The sequence below is a fragment of the Heteronotia binoei genome, chromosome 17 (genome assembly GCF_032191835.1).
Source record: "Heteronotia binoei isolate CCM8104 ecotype False Entrance Well chromosome 17, APGP_CSIRO_Hbin_v1, whole genome shotgun sequence".
Taxonomy (NCBI): Eukaryota; Metazoa; Chordata; class Lepidosauria; order Squamata; family Gekkonidae; genus Heteronotia; species Heteronotia binoei.
The window spans coordinates 1,048,725-1,062,258 of record NC_083239.1 but is presented as its reverse complement, the minus strand read 5'-3'; the positions used below and the strand labels follow the sequence as shown (position 1 = coordinate 1,062,258).

The following is a 13,534-nucleotide window of genomic DNA, read 5'->3' as shown; positions in this document are numbered from 1 at the left end:
TGGAGGCCAAAAGCTATACAGCCAGCAATTAGCAGGCTTGCATATGTGCAGGCCCCATGTGAGACTGCACAGAAGATTGATGATGAACAAACGCTGACATAGCCCCAAATCAGGGGGTCCCATCAAGAGTACCTTTAGGAGATTATCATGACCTACTATTAGAAAACAGGAGTTTCCCTTAAAGAAAATTCCCTTGGCATCTCAAATACTACTAGCTAAAAGTGTGTATTTAAAGATGGTTGGCAGGACAATTATTACCAATTTAGCTTTACAAGAAGGGACACAGATTCTCTCCCATTGATACTGAAAGGTTCTAACAAAGGGGATTATCAGACATATATTACATTAAATATTCCAAATCAGTAAAAAATGCTGTTGAAAGGTTAGGTTAGGTTAGATTTATTCGATTTATATCCTGGTCTCCCTACCAAGGCAGGCTCAGAGTGGCTCTAACAAGGGACGGTGGCTCAGTGGTAGAGCATCTGCTTGGGAAGCAGAAGGTCCCAGGTTCAATCCCTGGCATCTCCAAAAAAGGGTCCAGGCAAATAGGTGTGAAAAACCTCAGCTTGAGACCCTGGAGAGCCGCTGCCAGTCTGAGAAGACAATACTGACTTTGATGGACCAAAGGTCTGATTCAGTATAAGGCAGCTTCATATGTTCATATGTTCTAACAAAGGAGATTATCAGACGTATTACAGTAAATATCCCAGATCAGTGAAAAACAACAAAATTGTTCATGATATAAGCTTTTGTATCTGATGAAGTAAACTGAAAAATTTTGTAGATCTTTATGGTACTATCAGACTTGAATTTTGTTCTACTATTATGGAGAAACATAGCTATCCACTGGCTATCCCATGTATCTGCCCCACATACCTCCTGAACTACTTTACTAGACTAGAAAGGAAAGACAGAAAACCATGAAAAACAGGAAGTAATCTGACTTTGGGGAGCCAATGACCTTTTGCCTCAGAGAGACAACTCCCAAAGCCCGATTCAATAAGAAAAAAAACTGCATAATGAATGAGAGCTATGACTCAGAAGTTTGCACACTTCTCTTTGCCCATTTGTATATTTAGCTGGAACCAGGCCTCATTTTGGGCAGGAACTCACAGGAGCAGAGCTCTGGAACCTCTAAATTTTATTATGCTCTTTTTTTCTTACCCCTCCCCCCAAATAATTGCTTCTGGGCTCCAAACCCCCTGTGAGAATTTTCCTGAACTCTAAGATTCAACAAACTTTCTAATATTTCCCCCCATAAAAAATGGGAAAATAACCAAAACATATAAAGCAGACAGATGGAAATCTTCATGCCGCTGTGGCCACTTAGGAGAAAGTAATTTAAAAAGACTGATGGGAGTAAGTTTTTATTATGGCAATTATAATTCAAGAAGCATTTTAAGGGAGATGCTAAACTGAAATAATTTAATACACCTTCTGGTGATGTCAGGGGTGTGTGGCATATGCAAATTAGTTGTGCTAATGAGCTCGAGCACCTCTTTTCCCATGAAATGACCCCTGGTTGGAACATGAGTAGTCAATAAACAAATCGCCACTCTTTCCCGAACTGGTGAATAAACACTTAAGAAAAAGCATCATGGAGATCTCACTAAGAAGGTCACAAGGATGAGAGATGCTTGATCAGGAAGAAAGGCAAAACCAATAGATAAGGTTGCAATTGACACCATGCCTGATAGATAAGGTTGCAATTGACACCATTTGGGGAGGGACGGTGGCTCAGTGGTAGAGCATCTGCTTGGTAAGCAGAAGGTCCCAGGTTCAATCCCCGGCATCTCCAACTAAAAAGGGTCCAGGCAAAGAGGTGTGGAAAACCTCAGCTTGAGACCCTGAAGAGCAGCTGCCAGTCTGAGTAGACAAGACTGACTTTGATGGACCAAGGAGGGTCTGACTCAGTAGAAGGCAGCTTCATATGTTCATATATATGGGGAGGGACGGTGGGTCAGTGGTAGAGCCTCTGCTTGGTATAGGTTCAATCCCCGGCATCTCCACTAAAAAGGGTCCAGGCAAATAGGTGTGAAAATCCTCAGTTTGAGACCCTGGAGAGCTGCTGCCAGTCTGAGTAGACAATACTGACTTTGATGGACCCAGGGTCTGATTCAGTATAAGGCAGCTTCATATGTTCATATGCCAGGGGTAGATGGGCCCTTTACCAGGAAAGGTCCTGATGGGTCACTGCAGGCCAAGAGCAAGCAGAACCAAGGGGGCCCTGTCAAGCTGGACGCACCATGGAGTCCATAGGCTTGGTTCAAGGCTGCAGCAACAATGACAACAGGTATAGGCACTAGAGAGTCCTCGTCCCCGTGGCCTGGGTCCTGAGCTCAGCAGACCCTGTGGCACCACCAGCACCACAGGGGGCACTTGATTGGCTGTTGATACGGAATCAAGAAAGCTTGGAAGCAAAGAACAGCTTGGCACTGAATTAGTTTCTTTAGCTATGGCGCATCTTCACACCATATTGCCACATGAATACTTAGCGTTTAGGGGGCACCACACAAATAGTTTCAAAATGCCAGATACCAAAATAGTCCTTTGCCTTTGATTTTACTTAAAAAATGAAAAGTAAACAATGGCTAATGAAAATAAAATACGCTGGCACAGCAAACAGTTTCCCTTTGCTTTTACCTAATCCCAGCTTTGGGCATGACCTGCTCAATTCCTGGCAACAGGAAAGAGAGCTAGAAGAAGCACTAGAGACTATCTGGAATGGCAAATACTGGAACCTCTTACAACAATGATGCCCTTCCCCAAGTCCTATGCATACTTAAGGACACTGCACACTGGCAGAGCCCCCCCCCCCCCAAGGAATTAATGGAGCCACAGTATCTAGTCACACACTTCTTTAAAGTGAGCATGCACAATTGGAGCCAGGCAGAGTTAAGTTCTACTTCATGCCATCTCTTGCTGTTTCCTTTCAGAAGAGAAATCCTCTCTCAGGCATGGCAGGATTCTCCCTGCAATATCATTTATATGATGCCATCAAAATAAAGACAAACCTCTCATGATAGCAATGCTTAATAGTACTGCCCCCGATATCATCAGCTGCTGGATTCAGCTGAAAACTCCCAAGAGAGTTTCATATTGGACAGCTGCATTTGGGTTTTAAATTCCATCTTGTTATTATTCCATCATGTTTAAATTCCATCATGTTATTAAAAATTTGGTTATAAGTATTTTTTAGGAAATCAGAAGCCTGGTGGCTTTTGTACAATTTTCAGTCAAATATCAGAATTCTGGAATAGAAGACAATCACGGTCAAAGCTCCTACCATACCAGGCTGGACTATTAAGTTAAAATGCCTACACTTTAGAACACCCCAACACACACACACACACACACACACACACACACACACACGAGTAAAACAAACCCAACACTACAAAAAAAAATCCACAAGGCAACTTGTCCACCTGGCAACATATATGCAGCTCTCCCACCTCAAGCCCCTGTTTCATATTCAGTGCTTGCTCAAGACCTTACTGGTCAACAGCTATATGCACTACTAGGAAGAACCACACATCTATCCCTATCTGTATGAATGGCTCTGTGAGAAAGGAGGCCAAAGATGGCATATGGTTCTAGAGTGTAAAACAGGAAAGGCCCCACTCTCTTTCAGCTTGGCACTGAGGATACCTCAGTCAACCACAGGTTGGTCCTAAGACCTTGCGTCATCTATTGCTACTACATTTCAATGGAAGCATTCCTGTTCCAATTCCAAAAGATCCCAGGGTATGGTCTAAATGCACATAAGAGGGCAACCTTGTAGAAGGTACACAAATCTGGATCCAGTTAGGACCTGGATGGGAAACATCCTGGGAACCTATATAAATCACCCTAAGTTTTATGATGTTAGAAAGAGAGGATATATAAATGCAAACACATATAAATATTTCATTGTACTAATATGATGTAGAAAAAAGAATTAATGTATGGGCCGAACATTCAAAGGAGCAGGGACACAATATAAATCACTAGACATGCCCCTCCACTAATATTTATTTTTCTGACCCTCAGAAACACAACACAAAACACTGAACAACTTGTTTCTAATAAAACAAGCACATCAAAAGATTCATACTGAGAATTTCCCTAATGCTTATATGCATGCACCCTCTCGAAACAGTAAGAGAGGATTGATGAAACTGATTTTAATCTGAATGGTATTTTGATGTCATGATATATACTTTTTAAATTAAAACTTAAAAAAACTTAAAAAGAGAGAGAGAGACTGAGGGCCAGAAGAGACAAAAATCTCAATGTGTGACACAAGCAGCTCTGGAGTCGACCACTTGAAAAGCAGGTTGAAGACTGCACCTTAGACCCATGCAGACTTTCCTGTCCCTCCCCGGGTTTCTATTCCTCCCAAAAGAGGTGTAGATCCTCAGGAATATAATGGGAATTGAAGGAGGGAACTGCAGTGAGAGAGAGGAATAGGCCAAAATAATCTTCCCACTATACTGCAAGTGGAAGTGCCTACTGTGAGAGGAAGGGGCACTTCAGATCCAGCATGTCTGAACACTAACCCATCTAAAAAACATGCCGCATACAGGACATGAAATATAAAGGTGGAGGGTCTTCAACCTCACATGTAAGCTCACTGTTTGTGGTGTTATTTTTTCTGCAGGAGTATTCAATATCACTTTCCCCCACACACCATCTGAAGCAATGCAGTCAAACAATAGCTGTGGCACATACAAAGCCGTTCATTTAGGGCATAACTCAGGAACGTGGGACTGATGACAGCTTAATTTAATGCAAAAAGAGAGAGAGAACCAAAACCACAGTCCTCAAATGTAATTCAGCACAATTTCTGTCAGAGAACAACAGATATTAAACAAAGCAGAACAATACCTTTTATTGCACCCACAATATTTTGGTCTAGTCCTTTTCGGTTATCGTTGAGGCCTCTTTTCCTCTTGCCATTGGGTAAGGAGTTGGCCAAGGTCTTGTCATCAAAAAATGCACATACCAACTTTCGAAACAACAGGCTTCCTGAGCGAGTGTAATTGGCTAAGATAGAGTCCAGTTGGGATTTGGGCATGAAGACGTCGAAGCCCTCAGCAAGCTGCACTTCTGGCTACCAAAAGAATATCAGTGTTTGATTAGTACTTCCTTACATTCAAATCAATCTGAATTTGTTAGCATTAACAGATGCTAGGTTTTCCTGGTCCCATATTACCCATCTCAAGTCATTAACCAATTGTAACAAAACACAAACTCTAAGTATTACATCCATTTACAATCACACATTACTCTGTATATTACCGCATTTTTCGCACCATAAGGCGCTCCGGAGGATAGGACGCACCTTCCTCCTGGGGGGCGATCTGCTGGCTCTGCCTCCGATCCGGCGCTTCCCCCGCGCCTGCCTGCCTGGCTCCATCTTCTTCAGGCAAGCGCTGGGATCGCTCCACGTGGCCCCAGCGCTTCGCAAGCGCCGGCTGTGGAGGGGGCAGCGTGCTTCCTCCTTGCCTGTGTGCCTGCCTTCAGCTGTGATGTTTAAAGCAAGCGCTGGGATCGCTCCCTCCCCACTCCGATCCCAGCGCTTGCTTTAAACATCACAGCTGAAGCTAGGCACACAGGCAAGGAGAAAGCACCCGCCCCCTCCGCAAACCCAGCGCTTTGCGAGCGCCGGCTGTGGAGAGGGCAGCGTGTTCTAGCTACTTACAACACCTGTTCTAGCTACTTACAACAAACTTCCCACACTGATAAATTACAGAGCAAAATGACTTAGCAAAACACTTGCACTTATTTTCTGTATTTGAAGACTGCAAGTACAAATTGGTGGTTGTGGGGGGGAGCACAGGCTGCTGTCAGATAACATTAGAACTTTGACAGCACAAAATTTTCAAAGTGTGGAAAAGGTAGGAAAAGGTTACAAAAATCAGGTCAATCCAGCTCTCAAGGTGAAAACGACAGATGCTGATGCAAGATACAGAACTTTGATCAAAACACTCTCCTGTTTATTAATTGACTTCAGCGCCATCTCTGTGACACGCTCTTGTATACAACGTTTTAAATTGCGTCCTCCTTTTCCATGTAACAATTAAACAAAAGGAGTCCTAATTTTTATTGAAAGGTGGTCAACTTCAAAAATCTTGTGAACCAATATGAAATATGTGCCTTCAAAGAACCAGGGAAATGACTTTTTAACATGATTGAAAAAAGTTCCCAGCTGCCCCACACACAGTATGTTATGGAATTTGTAGACAGCAATCTCAGTTTATTTGATTTTTAAAAAAGGTTTATATAAGTAGCTAAAAGCCATGCTTCTATCCTGCTGAGTCAGCAAACATATGGAGCACTCTTCCCTTTCTATAGGTAGCAATGAAAAAAACTGTGTGTGAGAGAGGGATTCTTTGGAAGCCACATCTAAGCCTGTCTTAACAATTAATTATTCCATTTATTTAGCAAAGTCAAGCAAATTGATCTAAACATGTGTACAAATTGGGTAGGAAACAGAATGCAGGTATTTCCAGTTCTTGGTCTCACGAGACAGAAGACAATTTGATACTAGAACTAAACAGGCATGTGTTTCTTATATAAAATTAGTTAGTGCACCATTTTACAAATCAGTCAGGAGGAGATCTTTTCCATCACACAAAGATGCCATCATTGAACCTGAGACCTTCTGTATGCCCAGCAAATGCTCACAAAGCCCCACACATCTGGTCTATCTATTCAGCTGGTATTCCATGGGCTAATTTTTAGGAATGGGCACAGACCTGAGCCACAAAGTCCAAACTTTGTCCAGTTCGAAGCTTGGGAGGCATGGCTTGAAAACCACTTGCTCAGCACAGACCTCTCCAAGCTTTTTGCAGCAGTTCAGAACCTCTTGGAGAAATAATCCCCACCAAGAAACTTGGGGGGAAATCGCTGAATCTCGTGGCTACAATTAGTCAGTCAGGGAGGAAGGGGCTTTGCCTTCCCTGGGGTACTGTACTGCAATTCCTCCCCCCCACACCCCGTTTCTTTCTTTGGTGCAAATGGCAGGCAAACCTGGGTAGAATTCATTCCCTTCCACATAGCATTTTTGTTCAGCGGGTTCTTCCCGAGGGCTGTTTCAAGACTTTTTCATCCCCCCCCCCCAATTTTATTTTACTTTGCTCCCCCTACTTTGTGTTGCAGTTAGGCAAGCTGTCATTCTTTTTCGGGTTTTTTTTTTTTGTGGGGGTTGCTTTTTTGTGGGAATATTTCAATGAGATTTCATCTCTCCTTATGCAAACACTGATCTACCTTTTCCTTTGGGCTGATCTGTCTTTCTGCACACTGCATTTATTGCGTTCCATCTGAAACCTATCCCTCCCTCCCTCCCACAGACCTGGTGATCCCTGTTTGTCTGTCTGCTTCCTTGCATCCAGCTTGCCTTCCGGTGCTTGTTCCAGACTGACTGCTTGGGGTGCATTCCTGCCTGAATTGTTTCATGGTCCTTGTCTTTGGGTTGCCTCTTTCCTCTGCACCTCAAATACCCACATCACTCTACCACTTTGTGAAGTTCCACTGCCTATGCTGTTGTTGTTTTTTTAAACTTTTACTGAAAATTTAGCACAAAAACATAACACCAATATGAAAAGACTAGAACAGTGAAAGCTCAGCTAGGTCTAGGCAAATATTTACATTACAAAACATTATTAGGCAATGCTAATAATCCTTAAGGGATTCAATAAATGAAACAATTGAACTAAATTAAAAATTAAATAAAGACGACAAGAGAATTTCCCCTGCATTATGTGAAAATAAATAAGAACGTTAGATTACCACCAAGTGGAGGGAAAAAAAGAAAAAAACAGGAAGTGGGTTGGAGGAATTGAAAGAAGAAAAACAGAACTAGAAGGTTAACAAATAGCTAAAAGTGAAAGATATTCTCTCTGTGGAAGGCTTGTACAGAAGGGGTGAAAACCAAAATTCCAAAGCAAAAAAGGTTCCCATTTGCGAAGCAATGATGAGGAAGGATTTTTACAGGAGTAGATACGTCTAGCATCAGTAATTATATCAAGAAAAAAAATATTCCCACCATTTATTTGCCCAGGTGTGCAGGGAGGAAGGAAATGTCAATCACCAGTTGACAGCTATGGCATATTAGCAAGCAAGGAGAATCACGGACAGAGGTGAAGCCAACAATTATAATACAGTCATGAACCAATTGCCATGTACCATCAGTTACATAAATAAAAGCCCAACCTTGGTGGCAATTCTAATGATTTTCATTCGTTAGATGTGGCAGATTTCTTCTGCTAAATGATTTTTCTCAACGTAAGATAAGCTCCCAAAAGGATTGAGTAATTGGGCAAGTCTACCAAATGTGAAAATAAGTACCCAAGTACCCACAACCCATCCAACAATGTGAAGGAAGTGGTTATACAGGACAAATGCTTAAGAGTGAGGTACCATATTGAGAGTACTTTGCAGGGCTTTTTTGGTAGAGAAAGGCCCAACAAGAACTAATTTGCATATTAGACCACACCCCCTGATGTCAGCATCGTTTCACACAGGGCTTATTGTAGCAAAAGCCCAGCAGGGACTCATTTACATATTAGGTCTCACCCCCTGACACCAAGCCAGGCGGAACTGCGTTCCTGTGTGTTCCTGCTAAAACCCCCCAGCCCTGGTACGTTGTATTCTTGCATATTTATGTTCATGGATTTGGACCTGAGAGGTGGCGAATTCCAAGCTCTTTGTCACTGGTCCTCAGTTATAATAGATTTAAGATCTTCATGCCAAGTCTTAAGATAAGGCTGCTGCTGCATGGAATTTAGAGAAGTTTATAAAGTTTGGGGGCCATGCTTCAGAGCAGAGCATCATCTGAACTGAGAAATTGTTCAAAAGCCTGCACTGTTGAAGAGTTGCTGGGGCTTCCTTTCTGCTCCTCTACAATATCTCCCACTGTTTCCTGGGTTTTCTGCCTGAATCGTTCCACAGTCATTTCCTTGGGGTTGCCTCTTTCCTCTGCATTTCAAACACCCCCCTCATCCCCTCACTTTGTGGGGTTCTGCTGCCTCTGCTGTTGAAGAACTGCTGACTGTGGTCTGTCTTTGAGTAGATACCCTAGGCTTCCTTGGTGGCCTCCCATCCAAATAGTGACCAGGGCTGACCCTGCTTAGATAAGAGTTAGTCTGAGCTATACAGGGCAGGGCACCCTGTACTTAAACCCAAAGAAATGAGTCTCTAATCTGGCTCCACCTAGAAGCAATGATTCTGCAGTACCTTGGATGCCTCCATTGCTCTAGGATCTACTCTCTCTCCAAGGGGCCAACATGGCAATGCCTGCAGCTCTTTGGAAAGCAACAACTGCAACAACAAAAGGTAGTCCAAACTGAACCTTCCCTTCCACATCCCCTCCCCCGTCTCGGCCCCTCCTCCACTTTCCCCTGTTTTCTTCATCCCAAAGCCCTGGGCAAGCTGCCAGTTGCGTATCAAAACCATGATGGCATGGGAGCTAAGCACTTCCTGGCACCAAAGTGTACCGGGAGGTTAGACCAGCTGGGTTTCTTTGTTTTTGGGAGTCGCTGCTCTCCCCTCCCCTGCATTACATCCCACTCCTCAGCTCTGGGCATCTTCAGGCGCAAGCAGAATCTCATACCACCTGAAATGCTGCTGTTCTTCCAGCCAGAGCTTTCCTCCCCGGGTCTATGCACTGTGGAAAGTGGTGGCGGTAAGTGTGAGAAAGCAGAGGTGGCAAGCACAAGGGGCAAGTACAAGAAAGCGACAGCAAGCATGAGAAAGTGGCAGCGGTGGTGGAAAGCATGAGAAACTGGCAGCACCAATCATAAGTAGTGGAGCCAGCCAATTTCCACCGGGATGAGGGTGGAGGGGCCTGTACCCCATGGGCTCCATCACAGTTATGGGTCTGAAGGTGTTAGGTGGAAATGATGCAAGCCATTTTAGCAATCCCTCTCACCCTTCCCCTTGCTTCCCACCATGAGCCCCACAAACCTCCCCAAAACCACATGGAGCATCATGGAGAGGGATGGGCATGAATCTTGGTTCACAAACCATGACCTGGGCAAAATTCATCGCAAATTCAGGGGCGTGGGGAGGTTCGTGCCCATCCCTAATTGGTATATGTCAGCAGATAAATTAGCAAAAATGCATAAAAATACTACAAATAAGTATTGGAAATGAAAACATCGTGAAAAGGCATTTGGTGGTGGACTTGTAACAAAGCAAAAAAAATAAAAATAAAACTGGATACAAACACACTAATTCAGAAGATTTTAAAGACTGATGTACAAATAAAAAGTCAGCCTCCCCTGCTGAAGTCATCACTCTTACATGGCCAAGATTACAAAACTTCTGAGTCCAGCTGCACTAGTTTGGAGACTGTGCGCGTAACAAGAGCGACTTGTTTTTAAATTACTCTGTTTCAATTGTATTTTAGTTATTTAGAAAGCGTCGTGATGCGATGTCACCCCAGTGTCGGAAACGACTGGTGCTTGCACCTTGACCTTTTTATATGATATGATGCTGAACGGCTTATTTACTGTGATCCGCCTTGAGCCCACTTGCAGGGGAGACAGACTATATATGTAATAAGTAAGTAAATAAATCAGAGGCCTTCCTTCTGGGACTGATGGACACACAGATGGAAACAGCCATGGAATATTGATTTTATATTTGACAATGGCAGCAAGATGATAATATATGCTCAAAAATGGAAACGTTTGACAATACCTACAATGGAAAAATGGTTGATGAAGATGTTAGAGCATGCAGAGATAGCTAAACTTACTGCTTTGACTAGAGAAAAGATTTTTTCAATTTTCAATAAAAATTTGTTTTTATTGAAAACTGGAAACCCTTTATAGACTTTGTGAGCAATACAAGGGGAAAAAATGAACTTATTATTTGTAGATTTTATGATTGAGGAGGATAACAGTTAGCAGATAACAGAAAAAAAGAGATCCCTTTTTTCTTTTTATAACCATAGAGTGTTAACTTCGTAATATTACCTGTATTTGTTGTAGAGAAAATTGAAACCCTCTTCTATATCTCTACTTTTTCTTCTACTACCTTTTTCCTATTGGTTATGTACTCCTTAATAGATTTCTTTTCCAGTTTTTATTTTATAGTCTTAAAAACATATCAATAAAACTCATTTTAAAAAATCACCTAGGGTGCATTCACACTACACTACAGTAATCCGTTTTACATCCGGCTTTTTACTGTGTAAGAATAGCAAAAATATGGATGTAAAATGCATTAGTTAGTGTAGTGTGAATGCACCCCTAGTGTCTCAGTCATGGAAGAAACCAGTGAATTCAGGCCCTTTGCCTGTTTAAATCACTTCCCATTATCTCAGACAAGAATATAACAGCTATGTGTAGTCAATCAATATTATCCCCACATACTGGATGATGACAACTCTCCACCCAAATAATGGGGCAGTGCTCTGGGAGGTCCCACACAAGATGTCCTCCTGGTCTCAGAGGAGAAGAGCCTTTTATGGGAAATGTCCAATTTTAACTGCACAACAACCCTGTGAAGTAGGCCAGGTCCTCCACTGAGATTTTTTTGGGGGTGGGGGTGTGGGAGACCGAGGATAAGAAAATAATTTTTCCCAAAGCCAAACTGGTGAGTCTGTGGCAGAGGCAAGCTGTGAATGGGGCCCCCTGTGAATCTCAGCTCATTCTTTTAGTCACAGCACTATACATTTTGCCAGTACTTAAAGATTTATCGGTTTGGCTGGGAACACAAATTAAAGCAATATTTTTTACCTTTAAAGTCCTAAAAGGTCTAAGATCTTTCACTTTTGTTTCTCTCTGCCCAGATCTTACATGGTTAGAGAGTTAAGCTAGGTTTGAATCTCCATTCTGCCACAAAGCTCAGTGGAGGACCTGGTCTACCTCACAGGGTTGTTGTGGAGTTAAAATTGGACATTTATCGTAAAGGGCTCTTCTCCTCTGAGACCAGGAGGACATCTTGTGTGGGACCTCCCAGAGCAGTGCCCCATTATTTGGGCAGGGAGTTGTCATCATCCAATATGTGATGAAGCACTTTCTTTGTCTGAAAGATGCTTCAGCAGAGCTGAACACATTGAGGCTGTAATGTCTAATGAAGGAAGAGATGGAAGAACATGCGGTAGCTCTACACACCTCTTCTATAGAGGCATTCCATGCAAAGGCTGCATTAGTGGCCACTCTCCTGATGGAAAGAGGGAGATTGCTGCATTTATAGGCCTACTTAATACAGGATTGTATGACCTACTGATTGAGGACCTTGACATACCTTTGTCCACATTAGGGGGAGAAATGTTAATTAACAATGAGTTGGACTTTTGTACACTCTCAGAAGTAATCAGGTATGCTTTCAGGGCTCTCCTGATGTCAAGAGTGTGCCAGACTTTCTCTTGTAGATGAGTAGGGTTTGGGGGCAAAAGGTAGGTAGAATGAATTCTTGAGAAGTGTGGAAACTGGAATCAACCTTAGAATGGAAAGTTGGATTGGTTTGTCTTTATGGAACACACACAGGTTTGAGTGAATGGGGCAGAACTCCCAGTTCCAAAACTCTTCTAGCTGACATGACAGCTGTAAGGAACAAGGTTTTCATGTGAAGTCACTTGAGATAAATATCCCAAATTGGCTCAAATGGATGCTTGGTAAGCACTGAAAGAACTGTATTAAGTCTCCAGGCTGGAAACCTATGATGGATCAGAGGATCTCTTGAAGATGCTCCCTTCAAGAAAAGTTTGACATGAGGGTGAACAGGTCTCTTCCCCTGGAATCTTGGAAGAACTGTGGAAAATGCCACTACCTGATGACACAGAGTGAGCCCCTTCAACCTGGTTCATCTTATAAGAAGCTCAGTACATCACAGAGAAGGTTTAAGGAAATCAACTCTTTCCCTCTTACACTACCATACAAAAGCCTTCATTGTGGTGTTGTAGATCTGAACTGTCGAGTGTCTTCTTGATGCCAGTAGACTGTTGATAACCTCAGAAGAATAACCTTGCTTTAGGAATAGGATCCTCTCAACCTTCACACAATCAAATGAAGGTGGTCCAGTTGCAGGTGCCAGATTGGACCTGATGGAGCATGTCCGGGAAGAAGGGAAGAGTCAGAGGGGGCAGAATGGACAGATCCATCCGATTGGAGAACCAGGGATGATGTGGCTGGTGAGGTGTCACAAGAATGACATCTGCTTGTAGAACCCTGATCCCTCTCAGGAGCCTGGAGATCACAGGAAATGGTGGAAAGGTATACATAAGACCAAGAGGTCATGAAGACATTAGAGCATCCATGCTCTCACATGGAAATATCTGGAGAAAAATCTCTCCACCTGGTTGTTTAATATATTTTATTCAATTTTTAGGGAAGGGGGGTAAGGGATACAGAAAGAAGGGAGGAAAGGGGATAAATAAATTTTTAAAAATCATCCTCTTACTTTCTGCATCCTTTGATTAGTGACCTAGTCTAAACAAATTTGTAGACTATCAGTTACTCTAAATGGTTTGCTACTATACATTTAAACATTCAGGCACAGAGGGATAAAATACAATGTGCAATATGTAAAATACATA

The 13,534-nt window shown here is 42.7% G+C and overlaps 1 protein-coding gene across 1 annotated transcript in view; it reads right to left on the bottom strand.

Moving 5' to 3' along the window:
- The window catches only part of BEND7 (BEN domain containing 7), a 129,932-nt gene that overhangs the window by 32,328 nt on the left and 84,070 nt on the right, over positions 1-13,534 (bottom strand). The window contains exon 6 of the mRNA XM_060258059.1: positions 4,870-5,095. Coding sequence (XP_060114042.1) covers positions 4,870-5,095 — 226 coding nt within the window. The remainder of the gene's footprint in view (positions 1-4,869; positions 5,096-13,534) is intronic.